The sequence below is a fragment of the Meriones unguiculatus genome, chromosome 7 (assembly GCF_030254825.1).
Source record: "Meriones unguiculatus strain TT.TT164.6M chromosome 7, Bangor_MerUng_6.1, whole genome shotgun sequence".
Taxonomy (NCBI): Eukaryota; Metazoa; Chordata; class Mammalia; order Rodentia; family Muridae; genus Meriones; species Meriones unguiculatus.
In genome coordinates this window covers 34,963,641-34,983,835 of record NC_083355.1, presented here as the reverse complement: position 1 = coordinate 34,983,835, position 20,195 = coordinate 34,963,641, and the positions used below count along the sequence as shown (strand labels likewise).

The following is a 20,195-nucleotide window of genomic DNA, read 5'->3' as shown; positions in this document are numbered from 1 at the left end:
TATGGGTTAAAAATGTTGTTGTCTTCCAGGGTCTAAAAGCTTTTCTCTCTTCATGCCAAGATCACTTTTTCTCTTTTGCTTAGGCAAGAGAAAATGTCTATTTAGTTCTTCCTGTTGTATAATGATCTATACTTTCCTAGAATAGTATTAGGCAATAAACAAGTAAAGCAAGGAAGAAGCTACATTAACTGTGTGCAAAATGATTTTTGCTTTTAGAAATGCTTCCCATACAAATTTGTAAACTAGTTGTCCCCCTGCTCTGGTTTGATTTTGTTTGGTTTTATAGGTATCTTTTGTTGTGCTGGTGATCAGGGTCAGGCTACTGAGTGTCCAGGTAAGGGCTCCATCACCACAGAGTTGTTTGTTTGTTGTAGCAAAATTTTAAATAATAATTTTAAATAATAATTATGATGTCTGATTATTAAAGAGCCAAATGAGTGTGGTTCTTTACTGTTAAATCAATTCAAAGTATACCCCTTTCCTATGATATTCTTTTATAATGTACAGCAAATTTATAGTCTTTGTAGAATGAAGATTTGATTCTTGCTGAAAGAAGTGCATCTAAAATGCAAGTTAAACTAATTGGTTTTGAGTCTATCGTCACTGTTAAAGGATAACTACTCACAGATCAGTCTCTCTCTCTCCCTACCTACCTACCTGCCAACCTATCAACCTACCAACCTCTTCCTCCTCCCTTTGCATCTGTCCACTTCTCTCCTGTTGAATTCAGATCTTTGCAAATGCTAAGCCAAAGCCTTACTGAACATGCAAAGCACCACCGTGGGTAGTGGGGAGGAGATTGAGAGATGAGTAGTGCTGAAAAGGGGCATAGGGATGTGGCTCAGCAGGAAAGCTCCTGGAAGTCAGAGGAGGACTTGATAGTTTTTCTTTCTCTCCACCATGAGTCTCTGGGATGGGACTTACACTGTCAGTGTTGGCAGTAAGCTCCTTCACCCACCATCAACTTGCCTTCCCCACCTTTTTTTTTTTTTTTAACTTTTAATAAAATTGAAAGTTTCATCATTTTACCTATGCCACTCACTCTGTAGATCATAATGACTTTGGACTTACAATTCTCCTGCCTCAGTCTCCCATCTAGTTGAGATTCCATGTCAGTGACACCAGGCCAAGTGTAGCTCTTCATAGAATTTAGACCTGGGTGCTTTTACCTCCAGTAGGTAACCATTCCTCTCAATGGAAACTCTTCACTGCCAGACATTTGCACAGTGAGTTATTTATTAATAAGTACTGAGAAAAACCTATTTCACCTGTTATGATGGGTGAGACACTTGGTTTCCTACCCAGCCTCAGTAATCCCTCACTCTGCATTTGGTTCTTTCCTGGATTTGCTCAACCGACCCTAGTCATTGTAGTTCTTAGTCCATAGCTGTGTATTAAATACTGGTTTTTATATAGATACATGGTCCAGATGAACTCAAATGTATCAAAGTATGTTTAATGTAAAAGTCTTCCCTGCCCCCTAACCATCCTCACCACTCTCCAGGAGGTAAATGATGTATCACTGATTTTATGTTGCTCTGAATGTGAGCATGAGAACTCAGCCTTGCGTTGCTGTGTGGATTGCATAACTGTAGTGGGATACTGTTAGTTCACATGCTCTAGGTAGGATTTACAGTTTCTGTTGTAAGGGTGGACTTACTTTCTAGCTGTCTTGCATGTGTTGAAGTTTGCTGTTGAGTACATGGCAGACATACCCAGTAGGTTGGGATTGTGAACATCCTGTCAGTTTGGAATCTCTACCTTGATCTTAGTTCTGAGTCTCAAAGACATTGCCGTAGTCTGTTTTTTCAGTTCCAGGGGGCACATTGTGATGGTTTGGAAAAGTTGCCCAGCAGAGTTGCTTGTCTGCACAAGAACACCGGTCCATTAGGCTCTATTGTTTTCTTCACTTTATGAGATCCTTGCAGTCATGCTGAGTAGTAAAACGAAATTGTGAGCCCTGCCAGGCTGCCTGTAGATATCACTTGCCAGACACACAATGCAAAATGACCTCTAGAGCAGCAAGAATAACAAATGAAAGGTCCTTTAGTCATGCGGTGGAATGAAGCTTTAGGAATCTGGAAAAGGAAACTGTGGGGAGAGAGGGATAAGATGTACCCGGAGTTGAAGGCTATTCAGGGAAATGTATTCTCTCATAGACAATAAGGATATGTCATTTTTCTAATTATATATTGCTGGTGACTGTTCTTCTGGGAATGTGGGAGAAAAGGAAAGTGAAACCAGAGATGCGCAATGACTGAATGTTAGAAAACTTTAATAATTAATTAGTGAACATCTATGGTACCCCAGGGCCAGGGTGCAGGGAAGATCATTGATCCATTTAATATAAAGGCGGGAGAAGCTTGTTCCTGTATGTATTGTCACACTGCTTTCGCTGGGCTGTTGTAAAGCATGCCTGCTATTGAGCACTGAGCTCCACAGTTAGCTCCTGCAGCCACACTTAAGGTGTCTGTAACAGTGCATTTCCCCACTAACCATTTCCTTTGATACTCATTGAAAACTGACAAATTTTTGTCACCTTCATAGGTACAAAATGTATGGATGCCTGATGAGTGCTTTTGACAGATTGGTGGGTGCGTGTTTTTTTCTCCTTGGATGGTTGGCTCATTGGAAACTGCTTTGTTCATTGGCCATTGTTTTCTTGTTCTGGAGACTGTTTTTAAAGGCAGATTTTCATTTCTACTGTAAGAATATACATTTGTCTACCAGTTCTCTCTAGGGTCTCCGGACTTTCTCCTCAGAAAGATATTCCTTTAGAGAGTTGTTATATTGTATACTCGCTACATAAATGCTGCTTTTAATAAGAACCAAATATTTGTGAAAGTTTGTCCTTGAATGGGAGTTTGTCACCTTTGGCCTTTGGGTGAACCCTAAGCGGGAGCTGTTTCATTCAGGGCAGCATGATGTCATTGAATTCACAAAGTTCTCTGTAACTAGAAAAAGACACATTGTTCCCTGAAATAACCCTAAGGACTAGAATTATTGTCTTCTTCAGTCCTCACTTTAGACTTCAGCATGGGAGGGCTTTTCATCATTTTCTGTGGCATGGGGACTTGATAGGTTATGGAAAATGAGCACCCTGAGCCCTAATCTGGGAGGTCTTCCTTCCGTGGTCAGCTGCCAGCCTGGCCTTGCCAGTGCTGCCGCTACAGATAGAGTGGGCATTTCGAATTTCTCACTGTTTTCCGACTTGGATTTGCACTTCATTTCGTTTTTGAGCATTGCTTTAAAGCCGTGGGAGAGTGAGGCCTGCAGGCCAGCTCTTGGTTGTGCTTGATGAGCACCCCTCCATGACTGGACATGGAAAGGCCTTTCAAAACCTGCGGACATTGGGAAGCTGGACTTTGCCATCTGTCATCAATGTCGTAGGCCAGCTATGTTTTTTGAAGGTTCTGGAACCACAGTTGAGATGTTTTCCTATTGTCACCACCAAAACTACCAGCAAATACCAGTTTCCTTTCACTGGTTTCACAACCAAGAGCTACTCATGGCATTGACTATTATGCTTTGTCTTATTTTCAGACAAGGGGCTGGGAACCCATGTGTTCTTGGTCTTTACTTTTCTATACATTTATTTGTAGTAGTGCCAAATACAACCATCCATTTTTTTTTCATTCTATCTAGTGCCTGTGTCCCCTTGATTTTCTCCTGAATAGTTGCAAAATCATACCTAACACATCAGTCCACCTCTCGCTCTCATATAAAGAACATATGTTACAGTGATGATAAAATTCGCCTGCACCTTACATGGTACCAAATAGGTTTATTGATAAAGAAGTTAAGTTATTGGGATTTAGCTGTTTCGGGGGGGGGGTGTTAAGAAAACATTTGATTCTATGATATGGAAGGATTATTATCTTTTTGGGGTATGTGTGGCAGGAATAGTTTTAATTTAATAGTTTAATAGTAATGAGTCGCTTTTAGAACCTGGTTCAAGCTCACACGTCCTCACTTGGGAAGTAGGTGTAAGCATGTTTTCATCTTCTTTAGATAATTAAACTTCTGTGCTCACTGGTCTTCATAGTCTGCTAGAGAAGATACCTCAAAAGTCAAAACCAAGATACTTCCAAGCATTACAGAATTCAGAACATATTCCTGAAATTTTTATGTGGGTTTTGGAATTAGGGGCCTGGTTATTAAATAATTTTATTTTCCTGTTCTTAATGTCTCTTACTTTATCTTAACAATGTGGAAGTGGTTTGGGCTGAGAATTAAATTAAGGACTATTTTGCAGAGATCAGCATTTGAGCAAAATTTGTTTTAAATTTGCCATGTGAAATATAAATGTATACATACAAACATATATATGTACAGTTATATATCACTGTCTGACAGCAAAATACACGAGGTGCCTTTTTTCTTAATGTTGTTTATTGCTCTATACATGTCTGATTCCCTGAGAACACATGCTGTAAACAGTCTGGTTCACAGTAACCATATAAGGATCTGTTCATCCTGTTCCTGCCTGGTGATCGCTGCTTATCGAGTGTCTGTGTGTGGAGACAATATTTTTAAACTGGTATTATAAAGAAAATTGTCAGCATTTCTTTTGCATTCATCTTGATAAGGTGCACTGTTAATCCCTGTAGAAAAAGTAGGGGTGAAAACGGTGAGCTTGAAGTTCCTTGTTCTTGACTTAGGATTAAGAAGAGCACTTGTACCTCTTGTAGAGATCCCAGCATTTCGTGGTGGCTCATCATTGTGACTGTAATTCTAGGGGATCTGACTCTCTTTTGACCTCTGTGGGCACTAAGCCCACGGGGTACACATACATATGTGCAGGCAAAGCCTTCATACACGTGAAGTAAATAAATCTAAAAAGATGAAAAGGCTGATAAATGTAAAAGAGTTAATGATTCGTCAGGTAGCTGGCCTGTATCTTGATGCTTCCAACTTGGTTTTGCAAGATAGCTGTTCTCATTTTTTGGGCTTTAGAGGTGTCTTGGTGGTTAAGAATGCTTATTGCCCTTGCAGATGCCACATGGCATCTCATATTTTCCATAGCCCTAGTCTCAAGGGATCTATAATCCTCTTCTACTCCTGCATGTATGAGGGTCACATACATACACTCAAGTACATACACATATAAAAAGTAAAAGAAAATACTCATTTAAAATTAAAATAGTTCTTTTTATGCCACATTATTAGAAATGTGAAAAAAAAAAAGAATTATTGAAATCCTTTCTAATGGTGCATCTAAATCTTGTGTTAAAAGTTGTAACATAAGATTTGGGGGACATTTTATCCTCTTTGCTACCACTCACATGGCCCAGTTTTCAGTGGGTTTATTGGTCACTGATGGATACTGGCCACCCAGCAGGCGTTCTCTTCTGTGCTGTGGTCCTTGGCACCTGTTACTGTTGCCCATGTAGGAAACTCTCTGTCCGCCTAAGGGAGCATTTCACATGGTTAGGCCAGATGCTTCCCTTTCTTTCCTGGGCATTTTTTAACAGAGTAGTTGAGATTCTGTCATCTCTGAACCACATTTCTTTTCTGACACTAAGGATGGACTTGGTTTCATTTCTAATCCCAAGGAGTGGTTAGAAAGTTTGTAGACCTATTAAATTCAAAGTTTGCAGTTATTTTCTCTGTGGTATGTCACTCCCTCCAAGGCAGTAAATGTAGAACTCCTTCCCTACTAGGATCAGAGAAAGTTTAAAATGTCAATAAGCAGAGGAAAGAACAAAGGATATTCAATTATTTTTAATAATTTTAATATTTAATAATATTTAATAATTTAATGATTTTTATGCACATTGATGTTTTGCCTGCATGTATGTCTCTCATATCTCATAGGGTGTTAGAGCCCCTGGAAATGGGTTACAGACAGTTGTGAGCTGCCATGTGGGTGCTGGGAATTGAACCCTGGTCCTCTGGAAGACCAGGCAGTGTGCTTAACCTCTGAGCCATTTCTCTAGCCCATATATTCATTTAATATGGAAGATATTTCTTCTGCACTTTATTTCAGTGTTTCTATATTCTGGTACTACCAGAGCATCTGAATTAGAAAACCAGTGAGCAAAAGGCCTTCCTAAAATTTCTGTGTAGGCGTTCATGATTCAAATTTCCTTTTGTTTTCCTTCTAGCAGTTTAAAGGAGACTTGTTTATTGTCAGTATTTCACATATACAGAGAATTAATTTCTGAGTTATATATTTGGAATATTTACTACTTCCTTTGTAAAGCAGATGAGGACAGGGAGGCTCCTGCTCCACCCCACTTCCTCATCCTCCTCGCCTCCACCCCGTGGGAAATTCCAAGCATGCCCACAACCAGATAACAATAGCTTAGTAGACCAATAAACTGCCAACTCAAGACCAGCTTTGTTCCAGCTATAGTCCCACTCCATTCTTGCCCTAGTCATCCTTGCCACCATCATGTCTACCTTTTCATGTAGTCCTAGTAAGTGTCAAACCATCTGTTGCCCTCACTTACTCCAGAACACGAAGCTTCAGCCTTATTTTAAGTCCTACTGCTTTTGGTCCAAGGCATGTAGTATGCCACACAGTTTCTTTAAGAACCCATTTTAGGTTGTATTTAATAATAAAAAGGTGGTTTATCACTCTCCTGCTTAAAGCTTTGTTATCATTCCATCTCTTGACCTACTACCAAAGTCATTGCACTTAATTTACTCCATTTTGCTTTGGTTATTGTTTGCCCTTGGATATCTGCATAACTTCACGATACTTCATTGATAACTTTTCCACTCTCATCTGCTCCACACAGCATGTAGCACCTAGTTATTTATTTATGTCTCCCTTTTGTTATGATTTTTTTTGTTTTTTTAAGACAGGGTTTTTTTGTGTAGCTTTGGCTTTGTAGACCAGGCTCACAGTGATACACCTGCCTCTGCCTTCCTGAGTGCTGAGATTAAAGGTGTATACCATAACACCTGGCTTTGTTTTTATGGCATGTTCTAATTTTTATTGGAATAGTATTTTAGTCCTAGATTGTCATTGAACAAGAAATCCTTTTGCCTCTGCCTTCCATGCACTGAGATTATAGGCATGAGATTGTAGGCATCAGATTTCCATATTCACCTTTTTTGACCAATTTAAGGGAGGACAAGGCATTGAAATTCCTTTTGGTTTTGTTCGGTGGCAAAAATTTAACATTAGACGAAAGTGATGAATGATTTGGGAACAGCTACGTCTTGAAAATATTAGTTACAAAAGGATGTTGGAATAATAATGGAAAATTGTCATGTTGCCCTTTTATTTGTCATCATAAAGATGTAGTTGCATGGCTCTGTGGTCATTTGGGTTTTGTGCTAAACATCAACACACCTGTGCTAGAGAACCATGATTTCAAAGACCTTGTAGTTAATGGTTTGTATTATTGCAACTGTAACATTTTGACGCTATATCTGTCAATGTTTGTCTATACCCATGAAATTAGAGCTCATTTCTTTTCTTGAAACAAGTTCAGATACATTTTTTGGTGAGCATTTGTCTTTTAAAATCATGCCTCAGGTCATTTTTCCTCTCTCTCTTTCTCTCTGTATATTTCTCCGTGATCATTCTTTTCTCCAAACTATATTTTGGCATCATCAAATACAATTGGCATTGCCCTACTGTTCATGGAAGTATATAATAAAAATTTCATAGAATCTGTATTCAGAATATTTAAAGTTCCCAACTTTTCTTTTTTAGCAGTCTAGCCTAAGGAGATTTTTAGTGTCAATGTAGAAACAAATATCTGTGGTAGGGGAAACAAGATTGTTTCCCGTTTTATCTGTGGCCTTTTATCGTTCCTCTCCTGCTCTCCTCTTCACCCATGTGTTTTCTTCTGTTTTGTTCCTGGTTAATGCCATTGCTTGGTGTCTCTAGGCAGTTGTGCGTTCAGTCCAGTTCTATTGTAACCCTAAAACTGCTTTTAAGAAATGAAGTCTTTTCAAAAGTAGGCATGAAGAGAGATGCATACACACCAGGAATGACTGTACCTTTAAAGAAAACACTGAGTTTGTAGAGGATAACGTTTAGTAATTGTAGGAACTCAGTGAACGTTAGAAACCTTTTTTTGTTTTGGTTGATGGGGTGCTTGCCCAGCATCTCGAAACCCTGAGTGGATTCCTAGCATGAGTGCAGATGCTGTCATCCTTGCAGGATGGAGTCAGGATAAGTTTAAAGTCAATTTTGGACATGACAGTGAATACCTTGTAGCCCTCAGGAGGCATTGACAGGAGGATCTCTGTGAGTTCCAAGCTAGCCAAGGGTACATAGTGAGACCCTGTCTCAAAAATGTTCTACGTTAACCTTATCCTCAAAGTGACTTTGAGGCCAGCCTAAGCTGCATAAAACCCTGTTTCCAACAATCACACAACAATAAAAGAAAAAAAAAACTTTTATTGCTTTCACTAACTAAAGGTTCTCTTTGTAGAAGAATACAGACTAATTTTAACTATATCATAGTACTGAAGAATTATGGAAATTACTTGAAATATCTGAGAAAGAAAATATTTGAATAAATGAGTTTTTTCTTTGATTGAAAGTGTTTTCAAATGTCATGCATTTTTATGCCTTCACTGGAGATAAAAATAATGAACTGGGCCTGGGTTCTTGGAATCCATCACAGGTTGCCCTCTGGAAAGTAGGTGTGTCACCTGCTCAGTGACCTGAGGGTGTTCCGAGGGTGTTCCGACAGAGCCAGTTATTCCTTTCTTAGTGAGCTCTCCATTAAATTTCTACTGCTGTTTTTTTATTTTTTGTTTGCTTGGTTAGGTTTTTTGTTCTTTGTTTGTTTGTTTGTTTGTTTTTTAATGAAGCCTCTTCCTGTAGCCCAGGCTGACCTTACAAGGTCCCCTCCAGCTGAGTTGCTGGGAGCTGCATTCACCAACATGCCTGTACAGAGTTTACTGTTACTTGAAGATATTTCCCAACTCATGCTTGATCAGTAGTTCTCTGAATTGCCTGTGTTATTTGCATGTTATAGCATCTATTTGAGCAGAGTATGCTCTTATCTCTTTCTCCAATGCACAGTTTGGAAAGGTTTAATCCTTTTTTTTTTTTTTTTCCCTCTCATTCCTGTAGCACTTCCTCCTGGAAGTCCCGGCCCCATTACTCGACACGGGTCCTATGACAGTTTAGCGTCTGACCACAGTGGACAGGAAGATGAAGAATGGCTTTCCCAGGTAAAACTCTGATAGATCATGATTCCTGCTGTAAGGGAGAGCAGAGCCTATGTTTATTCTTTCCTGGCAGGAAAATGGAGAGAATTGGTAACTTTGTGAGCCGCCAACAATTACAAAGAATGTTTTAGAAATACTGCTGTAGATATCCACACATACATTTTACATACATGTATTTCACTGACATTTTTCTAGCTGATGTAAATGTTTTCTTTGATGCTTAGCATACAAACTGTCCAAACGCTTTCATAAGGGTTGTTCAGCATTGTTTTCTGCATAGTTCCTGCTGGGATTCCTTTCTTATTTTGACCCAGGCCTCACTGCTATTAGTGTCCTCAGAAGCATTCCAGAAACAGCTTCCGCCAGCCACTCCTCACTTCACAGGGTGACTGTGTCTTCAAGTGAAGCACTTTGAAATAAAAGAGACTTGGGCAGATTTCACAGTGGCGCGATTCCAGTGACTTCATTACAGATACTGTTGTGTCTGCCTCCAGTCTGACATCATTTGCGGAGGTTAATGACCTGTCTCACATTACCAGTGTGGCAGCTTTTATCGGACAGGTGCCTCGGAGAAGTGGGACCCTTTGCGGTGCTCTCAGGGAGGATAGCCTGAAAAGCCAACCTGGCTCTAGAAGGTTGAGGAACTAACCATTTGCGTGATGTGTATTTATTCCATCACTGTGCTCGAAGATGCTTTCTAACCAAGTACTGAGGCTCCCCAAATACTGAGGCCCTTCCTCCTGGTCTCTCAAGATCAAACAAACCCATTGTCCAGGAGTGCTGGCAAAGAAACCATTGTCCTTCTCTCCAGCCTTCCCTTTAGAAGAAGGGCTAATGTGTGCTGTCAGTGTGAAAGTGTAAACAGTATGTTTGTCCTACACACAGCAGGAGCGTGAATACTGGAACATCTGGCTATCGCCTCAGTAAAATTGCACAGGCATCTGTTTACCTCTCGGCTCTGTGACACTGATGGTTTTGAGCTTAAAATATACACAGTTTTTTTTTTTTTTTTTATCTGTGCCCTAATTTACATTGCTGAATGCAACTCTCAGAATCAGAAATCACTGTCCTTGATCTTCATGTTTCTCCCTGTCATTAGCGGGTATGTGAATATTGCTCCAAGACCAGGATTTGCCTGTGCCCTCTTGAACTTGCACAAGCAGTCATACTCTGTGAACCTTGTCAGTTGTGGTTTTTTTTTTTAGACTTAATCATCACAATCTGAGAAACATATTTAAATATAAAAAAAAAAATCAGGACAAGGACTCAAGGCCTATGGGAAGCCACTTCATAAAGAGGTGAATACAGCATCTGGGAGACATATAGTTGCATTTGCTGAAGATTTGCATAAGCTATTATGAAAAGGATTGTTTGCAGAGTCATTTTCAGGTTCCCCCTGTCTTCTATTTGCTTTTTTCTCAAACTATTAACCCTGGCAATGCTCCTTTTCCTTCCATACAGCGTGATGCTTATAAAACCTCTGAATTGCTGTTTTACTGTGTGTAAAGCCCTGTGTCAATGTTTATGACAGTTGAGAAAACATTTTGATCAGTGTCAGTTACATGAGAGAAAACACAAGAGCTCCTTTATTTAAAAATAGATGTGAGGGCTGGAGGGACAGCTCAGTGGTTAAGAGTCCTGACTTTCTTCCAGAGGAGTTGAGTCTTCAGCTCCCTCATCAGGTGGCTCACAGCTGCCTGTAACTGGGCTTCCTTTGCCCTTCCTAGGCACCTGCACACATGTGTCCAGATATGTACACAGAAAGAAAAGTAGATATTAAAAAAATTTAAAAATTAGATGTGAGAGAATTTGATTGCAACATAGATATAATACTGTATTAAAGAAGAAAACCAGCTTTTTTTTCGGTGAAGCTATTTGAGAACATCTCTTAGCTTAGGAGAGCCAAGAACACCTCCACATTTTTCAGGAGCTTGAAAGAATTGCTCTTCGTTGCTTTCATTGCATGCCCACATTGTGGTAAATATTGACTTTGTTGACTCTACAAAGCCAGCCAGCCCATAAGGACCTAATGTTCCTTACACAAGGTAGACAGCCCATGTTTTTAACTCTACAACTAGTTCATAACCATCCCTTAGCCTTGGATGCTGAAATATGTCAGAGGTATATTCAGTGAAACTGAGCTCCAACTCTGCATTTAGGTTGCAGTTTTCTCTGATAGTTTCCATCTATTGCAAAGAGAAGTCTCCTTGATGAGGGTTGAGAACTACCTTACCTGTGGATATAATGATGAATGTTGAGAATAGTTAGGAATTAGAAAGAGTGGATAGAAGTTTCCTAGGATCTTAGATTCTAAGAGCCAGGGGCACAGAAGTTTGCTCTGAGATTATGTCTCCTAAAAAGTCAGAGAAGGTACACCCATAAAGCCTCACCAACGTGGCTATTTTAGTATGAGCTAAACAAAGATGACACCAGTAGACATGCTTATATGGAAGGGGGAGTACTCACAAAGCCTCACTCCCAACACCCCCCCAAGAAACACCACAGGGAGCCTAGGAATGCTGACAAGAGAAACAGTCTCCCAAGAATGGGGACACAAAATGGTTATCCAATACCAAACACCCCAGAAAACATATAAGTAATACTGTACAGATGGAAAGTGGGTGTTAAAAGAAGGGATGTGGAGACTGTGAAATTGTCTTCTGGAATAATACACTGAAACTCTGACTCCGTCTCTTCCTCAGGTTGAAATTGTGACACACACTGGACCCCACAGACGCCTGTGGATGGGGCCACAGTTCCAGTTCAAAACCATCCATCCCTCAGGCCAGACCACAGTCATATCATCTAGCTCTTCTGTGTTGCAGTCTCATGGACCGAGCGACACGCCACAGCCACTTTTGGATTTTGACACAGATGATCTAGATCTCAACAGTCTCAGGTAGGAATGGGGAGCCAGGCCAGACAGGATTCAAGCCTTCCTTTGAAACGAGTGCCCTAGGCAATATTCGTATTTCTCCTTTTTAAGACCGTATCCTGTTGTTGACTCCATATGTTACCTGTCATTGCTCTAAGATCTGACCACAGGCAACGAGTGTTTTAGTTCTGAAACAGAGCATTGTAAAAAGCCACCTCAGTTTAGGCTTTTTGTACATGTGTGTGAATGTACCTTTCTGAAGTGGACATTGCTGTCCAGTTCTTCGCCTGTGTCTTTATCATGCATTGTGCAAAATTAGGTGTTAGTACTATAATTCATTTGTAATGTGTACTCTCTGTTCCTTAGTTGTCTCAGTCATATATGTCTTAAAGTATGCTATTCATTTCTATTTATTTTATGATATAATTAACTACTATATCATAATAAAGCTAACTATTTCAAATTTTGGAGGCTAGCATTTGCACACCATTCAATTTGTCTCTTAAAGAGATACCAGTAGATACTAAGGGCTCGTTTTAATGTAATAGAACCTCAGTTTTACTTCCAGGACTGGGATATGCTGTGGGTTCCTCCTGTGGGTCCAATCTGTACCTCCATCAGAAGAGGAGTAGTTAATGCACATGCCGGGCACTCAGTTTGGAGCTGGGGGCTGTTCCTAGAGGGGCCAGGACATCAATGATGCCACTTGCCCTCCTGACTTTTCTTGTGATGATCTCCAAAGTGTTGACCACTTAACTGTCTGAACAGGAAACTTTCTCTTATCCCCAGTCCTGTTTTTTCCCTTTCACAGACTGCTCAGATCTGCTTCTGAAGCCAGCATCCAGGGTTTCTTTTGTTTGTTAATTTTTAAGTTTTTGTTTGTTTCTTGGTTGGTTGGTTGGTTTAGAGACTGGATCTGATTTTGTAGCCTAGGTTGCCCTGGAATTCACTGTATAGTCAGGATGGCTTTGTACTTATGTTCTCCTGCACCAACCAGCCTCCTGCTGTATGTTGGGGGTTCATTCAGTTATGCAGTTTCTATCCCCAAGTATATCTGAGACTTTGAGACTCTCTTCCCTTATGTTCACCATGAAAACCATGTATGCTTTCAGTCCTTTTGGCCTAGCTGGTGGCGGGGCATTGACCTTACTTTTCCTTCAAAATTATGAAGTACTTTTTTTCCGTAATCTCAATTCATCCTTTCTGTTCATTACACTGCCCATAAGCTATTATAAAGATTGGTTTCCCAGTCACCTCTAATTCTAAAAGTCTGCACAGTTGAGCAGATTCAGATTCTGCCTCGCCCCCAAGAGAAGCCCAACTGATGAGCGCCGTAGTGTCTTGCCATATGAGAAATCACCATGTCTGGACTCGGTGTGAACATTCTATCCCAACCTGCACACACTCTGGTAGCCATGTTACTGTGCAGAGCGTTCTTACTGACCACTGCCACACACGCACTCTGTCATTGGCTCTGTCATCTCCCTTTGTCACGTTCTCACTTTTATTACTGATGACATCTCATTTTGAATTTTATTTTTTAAGTAGCAGTTCTTGAGTAATTGTATCTGCAAATACACCTCAGATTTTACATTTAATTTGTTCTCTCTAAAATAACACTATGCATACTGTTAATTTTCAATAAAATCCCACTGTGAATTACCAAGAGTGCCTTTATTGCTCATCTACATTGCCTACGGCTTAGACTTTTCACTTGCAGTTACGAGTATTCGATCTAAAGTACCTGGAAAGTCAGCATTTATACACTGTCCTTCTTGAGCCCCTTGATATTGTATGTAATAAACTAGTTTGCTGAGGTCCATCGTGATTATTATATGTTAATTGATAATCTTACAGAAAATACTTCCTAGCTCCCCTGGGTGGCTCTGCAGCAGGCACAGCCTTGTTATTCTGTCTTATCCTAGTAAATAAAGTAACAGTCAGTACTGATGGCATGAGAGTGTCTTATGTCTTCAAAATTACGGCTGAATGTAGTTTCAGAAATCTTTAATTCCAATACTCGGTGGGCAGAGTCATGAAAATATCAATGAATTTGAGGCTATCCTGTTCTACATAGAGTTCCATGACAGACAGGGCTATATAAAGAGACCACACACACACTACTTACTCATGCACACATTACTGAATTACCGCTGTCTTCTTCTACTGAACTCAGCTCTGATGCTGTTCATGAAATTGGAGAGTGTCAGAGCTGTTCATATGTTTGCTTTGGGAAAACCAACGTTTTCACTCTAAGTGTTTTGCTTCTTTTCCAATTCTCTTCATTTTTTTCACTTCAGTTTTAATTTTTCAACTCCACCCTGAATCCACCAAACAGCACAAGTTAACTAGAAGAGGTTAGAGTGAGTCTGGCAAGGCGAGAATGTCATGCTTTTACAGCTTTAGTTTTGTGGAGGAGTTAGGGACTCCTTTTGTGTCTGGTTTTAGCATATATGGTTCTTTAATGGATTGAGCCATTCCTGCATTCCTGATTTAAGGTCTGTTGTAGGAAGTGACAGTTTCCATGCCAGTAACATATGTGAACTAAATTAAATTGTGTTGCAGGATCCAGCCGGTCCGATCTGACCCAGTCAGCATGCCAGGGTCATCCCGTCCAGTGCCTGATCGAAGGGGAGTTTCCACAGTGATTGATGCTGCCTCAGGTAGGATGCTGGTGGAGCACTTCTCTGCTTTTATATATTAAAGAGGATGATACTCATTTTCCTCTCTCTTCAGTTTTGTTGTTTGTGGTTTTCTGTGTCTTTATACTGCACTGTGCCTCCATTTGCTACTGAAAGCTGCCGGGCATTCGGACATTCTTAGTGTTTGTGAAGGGGAGGTTGAACTGGTCCTTGATTAAATGTAATGAACATGCTATTGAAGGCTAAGGGGTTGATGACTGTTTGCCTTTGATCACTTGAAATGTCAAGCAGCAACCTTGACTGAGAGTGTAAATACAATGTATGGATTCAATTTACTCAACGTGGAGTATCAAAGTGCCTGATCTGTGGCAACAGAGACAGTCCAAATTTTGTATCTTAGATGGTTTCACTGTAGAAAGTATGAAGCCTAGAGATTCATCAGCTTAACCCTGGTATTTCCAGTACAGTTCCTAATTTCCTAACATTCTAATCATCCTTTGAAGGTGCCACATTTCTGGAACATGAATCATTAGTGACTTTTTGGCAGTGGTTGCTTTGTTTGTGTTATAGACGTTCTCAGCGAAGCTTGGGTTTGTGATAATGTGCTTTCTTCTGTGTAACATGCACGAAGAAAGGGAGACTGTTGCTGTGCACAGTGCTGCTGCATGTTGGGGAGGTCTCGGGGTTAGGCTTAGGTCTCACAGGAGGGTGTACTCCGACTCTCGCAAGTGAATTCATGAAGAACTCCACAGCAGTCCAACAGTTGGATTAGAATAGATTTCAAACTATGGCAGTGTCAAAGTCCCCACAAATGGCTGCTTTGATTCAGTCGTAAGCTTTGAAAGAGAACAGAAACCATTAAAACCTCTTGCCTGCCTCCATCTCTTCATGCATAGGCTTGGTCTGTTTTCTGAGGTCAATTGATTGTACTTTCGATCTTATCAAGCTGTCTGTATCCAGATCTACACCTTAACTTTTATGTAGGGTCTTTGGTTAGAAAGCTTTGAAATCTGACTTGCATGGGTCACCTTTAAAGACACTTTCAAAATTACAGTATAATTTATGTGTAGCTACAGTGCACATATGCCAATCATACAAGCCAATGAATCCTACTAACAGTAGAATATTTCCACTAACAAAGGAGTTGCCCATGACCCACTCAGCCAGTCTGGACTCTAATATACAGGTAACCTCCGTCCATACCGACTCAGTCAGCAAAATAAAACAGTCAACATAGTTAGCTTTCACTTTCCAGAGCCTTATGTAATTGGAATCATTTCACACATATACCTCAAGCGTCTTAATTTGGGATTCTTGTAGTTTGGGCTTGAGATATGGCTTAGCGTTTAAGAGGTGCTTGTAAGTGTTCTGTGAACTCACTAAAGGAGTACATGGATAAAATGCAGCCACAGTGCTCTGACTTGGCAAGTGCTTGTTTTGTTTTTTTGTAATGTATACAGTGTTTCTTTCATTTAGAGCTTTCCTCTGAGAATTAGAGCTTTTCATCTGAGATCCCTACCTCATGTTCTCCCCACAGGACCCCAATTCTTAAGGCAATTTCTGATTAGATGGGTGTGATTGTATTAATGAGTAATTTCTCATATCATATAATAAAGGACATTAGTGGTCAGGAAAGAACACTATGCAAATGACCAAATTCATGCTGTTCTAGAGTATTCTGGCTTTTATGTATTTGTTCCTGGTGCAAAATGGGACAAAAAGAGTTTATGCCATAAATTAGGAAAGGTAATTTTAGCTCCTGTGCTGAAGCTGAGGTTGTCAGCATCAGATCAACAGAGAATCTTCCAGCTTTCAGGATGGTGTTGGGGCTCTGTCCTTCCCACCACAGACGTGAGTGCAGCCACTCTTCCTAACGTTCGCTTTAATTCGTAAGGTTTTAGCCAGCTGTGGTGGCATGTGTCTGTAGTCCATAGTTCTAGCTGAGGCTGGAGGGATGGGAGTTCAGTGTCATCCCAGGCTACATAAAATTGAATCAAAGAGTTTTATAAGGATTTTATCAGCCTTAAGATTTGAAATTATGTCATGATTTTAAATGCTGACTGGTGTAAGGGACATAAATGAAGCTTCTCAGGGTTATGGATCACCCCAAAGGGATTCTGACAAAAACTGACAATCACCACTATATACGTGCTCACACATTCAACCGTCAGCTTGAGGCTCAGATGACATTTGATTGATGTTTCACTGGGTCTCTACCTTAAGTTTTAGAGAGCTGCCATCTTCAAGATATTGAATGTAGCCAGGCATGCTATAGTAACAGCAACTTGGAAGGCCGAGACAGGACTCTGGAGCATGACTTCTATGCAGAACTGTACTGACATATCATTGATAAAATTTGTTTATCAAATTTGTTAACGTATTGGCATATTTTATTTTTCAGTCTTCATTAACTTGTATCCAAAGATCTAAATTTCTAAAAATCCCATTAGAATTTCTGTAGTTTTTACTTCCAAAGTTGATGTTATTTCTCCCCATTATTTTTATTTGTCCTTGTCACACTTGCTTAGATGTCCATGACACTGTTGAACAGAAATAGTGATAATGAGCATGTTTGCTTTAGTCCTAGTGTTAAGTATAATCATGGTTAGAGGATATTTGTGTGATATTTATAATAAAATTTTCTGTTTGAAGAAAATGGGCAGATTTTGAACTAAAGTGACATTCTGTGAGTCAAAAGTATATATTGCCAGAGATATTTGAGCCGGGCATGGTGGCACATGCCTATGACTTGGAAGGCTGATGTGGATTGATCAGGAGTTCCATGCCAGTCTTGTCTACACAAGACCCTGTGTGGTGGTTTGACTGAGTCTCCCCCCATAGCCTTATATGTTTGAATACTTGGCCCTAATTGGCAGAACTATTTTAGGAAAAATTAGGAGGTGTGTCCTTGTTGGAAGAGATATGTCACTAGGGGAGGGCTTTGTCTTTCAAAGGCCAGGCCAGGCCCAGTCTTAATGTTCTCTGCCTCCAACTTGTGAATAAGATGTAAGATTTTAGCCACTGCTCCAGTACCATACTTGCCCATCTGCTGCAATGCTTCCCACCACGAAGGCCGTGGACTCAACCCCTGACACTGTAATGAATCCCCCAATTAAGTGCTTTGTTTTATAAGTTGCCTTGGTCACGGTGTCTCCTCACAGAAATAGAACAGTAACTGAGACACACTGTCTCAGAAAGCAAGAAAAACAATTGTTGAAGGCAGCAGACCCAGCACTTTGAAAGAACTAAGCCTTTCAAAAAGAGTGAAACAAACAGAGCAGCCACATCAAGGGGTTGGTGGTTGCCAATAGCTGTCTATGCCATCTACACCTTACAAATTCAGGAGCAAAGAATTTTTACAAGGGAAAAAGAAATATCTAGAGAATTGCAAAAAAGTCATGAACCCACAGTTCCAGGAGCTGTTGCCAGAAAGAAGCAGTCTGAATGCACCAACTATTTTTTTTCCGGTGATGCTCTTCAGTTTTGATAAAATTAGACATTGGAAAGAGAAGGTGGGTTTTCAAGTTTCCCTGTCTGCATGAGAGTCTTGTCTCACAGTAGGTCAGGATCTGTGAGACGTTTATGGGATCTTTGCCAATAGACAGAAGCAATCACTATCAGGAAGCAGTATTCATTTATAAGCAGCAAGATACTAATCACTGTGCTAAGTGTGTTCACGTGTCTTATCTCATTTAATCTTCCTTAATTAGGATCACAGGTCCATTTTCCAAGTATCCCAAGAATAAATTCTAAGACACCTTGCTCCTGATACTTGGAATTACTTAAAGTGCATTATGGTGACACCTCAGATAAGTCCAAATCTCTTTCTGCCCTACCTGATCAAATATTCATTTCAAAACGGTGTGTGCTGAAATGAGCCATGTGGGAGTCAAGAGAATCAGCTATTCAGGTGGTGAAAATGTGTGAACGCAGCTGGCAGATGACATTCCAGAACGATGACTCCCCGTCTTGTCCTTGTTGCTTCGGGCAACAACTGACAGGCTTGACTGGTCATTGGCTTTCTAGTCCTGGCACTTATAGGAATGAAATTCTTAGTGTCACAGATACTTAAAAGCCATTTCTGTTAGGCTGGATACAAACGATGCTGGAGGGTCCTTTCTCCATGGAGATGTAATCAATATGGTCTGGAGTTCTCAACCTGAACCTATAATTATTAGGGCATCATAAATGTGGCTTCTGTTGGGGACAAGCTCAAGTTCATAGTACTGGAGCGTACTTGTGCATGGACACACACACGCATGAACACGTGTACACACACACACACACACACAGTCTCTGTGTTCACCTTATTTAAGAGGCTTTTGGATGGTGTGTAAGATCAGAACATTGTATCTTTGGGACTTTGTGTGCAGAAAGAAGTTTATGTATCAGCTCTGAAACCATCCTAAGTACCTGTAGAAGCGTGACTGTAATGAGCAGCTTGTCCTTGGGAATTTTTAAAATTTCATTGCCCCAAATACCTAGATTTAAATGGAGGTTTTAAGTACAGTCAGGTGTCACACTGAAAAAGTGAATAGAGTATGAAGAATATGAAAAAGTGAATAGAGTATGGTGTGAAATAAGGGCAGCCACAAGGACAAGGATGGGGTTTGTTGTTCTGTGGACCAGTGTCTGTAGGATTAGGGTCACTGAGCCTCATGAAATAGTAAAGTGTAGGCAAGAAGATGGGGAAGAGAAGATGGAGGCGTGGGCTCTGACTGATCATCCTGGGTGTTGTGTCATTGTTTTTCTTATGATCTGGCCTTGGAAAGGAGGAGTAGGAGTAGGTTCAGTGGGTAAAGGCCCGAGTTTGAGACCCAGAACCCACATGATAGATGGAGACAGTCATCTCCCTCCCTGTGAATACCCCCACAACACCTGCATAAATATAGGTAATTTCTTTAAGAAGTAAAAGGGTCTTTGAGAATAAGGATTATCACTTCACACATGTTTTACATGCTCAGAGCAAAGGTGGTTTGAGCTGAATCAATGATTTGCAAGCACACAAAAGGCTTTGTATCATCAAGTTAGTTCATAAACTGGGCCTCCAGCTCTGTTACACCCCTTAAGCCTGGAAAGCTTTCTTGGCCTATATGCCTTTTTGTCTTGTTTTTTTAAGACAGGGTTTCTCTGTGTAGCCTTAGCTGTCCTGGACTTGCTTTGTAGACCAGGCTGAAATTCTCAGAGATCTGCCTGCCTCTGCCTCCTGAGTGCTGGGATCACAGGTGGCCTATATGCCTTTACAGTATAGCTGTTGTTCCTTTGTGAACAACAGAAATATTCTGCACAATGTTTCGAGTCATTCTTTTAAAACTGCTTGTGCTGGGACTGGAAAGATGGCTTGGCTGTTAAATTCTCTTGTTCCTATTGAGCTTCAGTTTACACACAGCACCATGCCGTGGCTCACAGCCATCCATAATTCTAGTTCCACAGGATTTGATACCTTCTTCCCTCTACAAGGTCATGAGGCATACTCACGGTACACCTACCTGCATGCAGGCAAAACACTCGTGAAAATAAAATTTTAAAAA

The 20,195-nt window shown here is 40.4% G+C and overlaps 1 protein-coding gene across 8 annotated transcripts in view; it reads left to right on the top strand.

Annotated features, from left to right (window-relative positions):
• The window catches only part of Bcas3 (BCAS3 microtubule associated cell migration factor), a 471,233-nt gene that overhangs the window by 209,903 nt on the left and 241,135 nt on the right, over nucleotides 1-20,195 (top strand). For all 8 annotated transcript variants that reach the window (XM_060387076.1, XM_060387078.1, XM_060387080.1 and 5 more), the window contains 3 exons: nucleotides 9,050-9,150; nucleotides 11,850-12,046; nucleotides 14,588-14,685. In XM_060387076.1, the coding sequence (XP_060243059.1) occupies nucleotides 9,050-9,150; nucleotides 11,850-12,046; nucleotides 14,588-14,685 (396 nt within the window). The remainder of the gene's footprint in view (nucleotides 1-9,049; nucleotides 9,151-11,849; nucleotides 12,047-14,587; nucleotides 14,686-20,195) is intronic.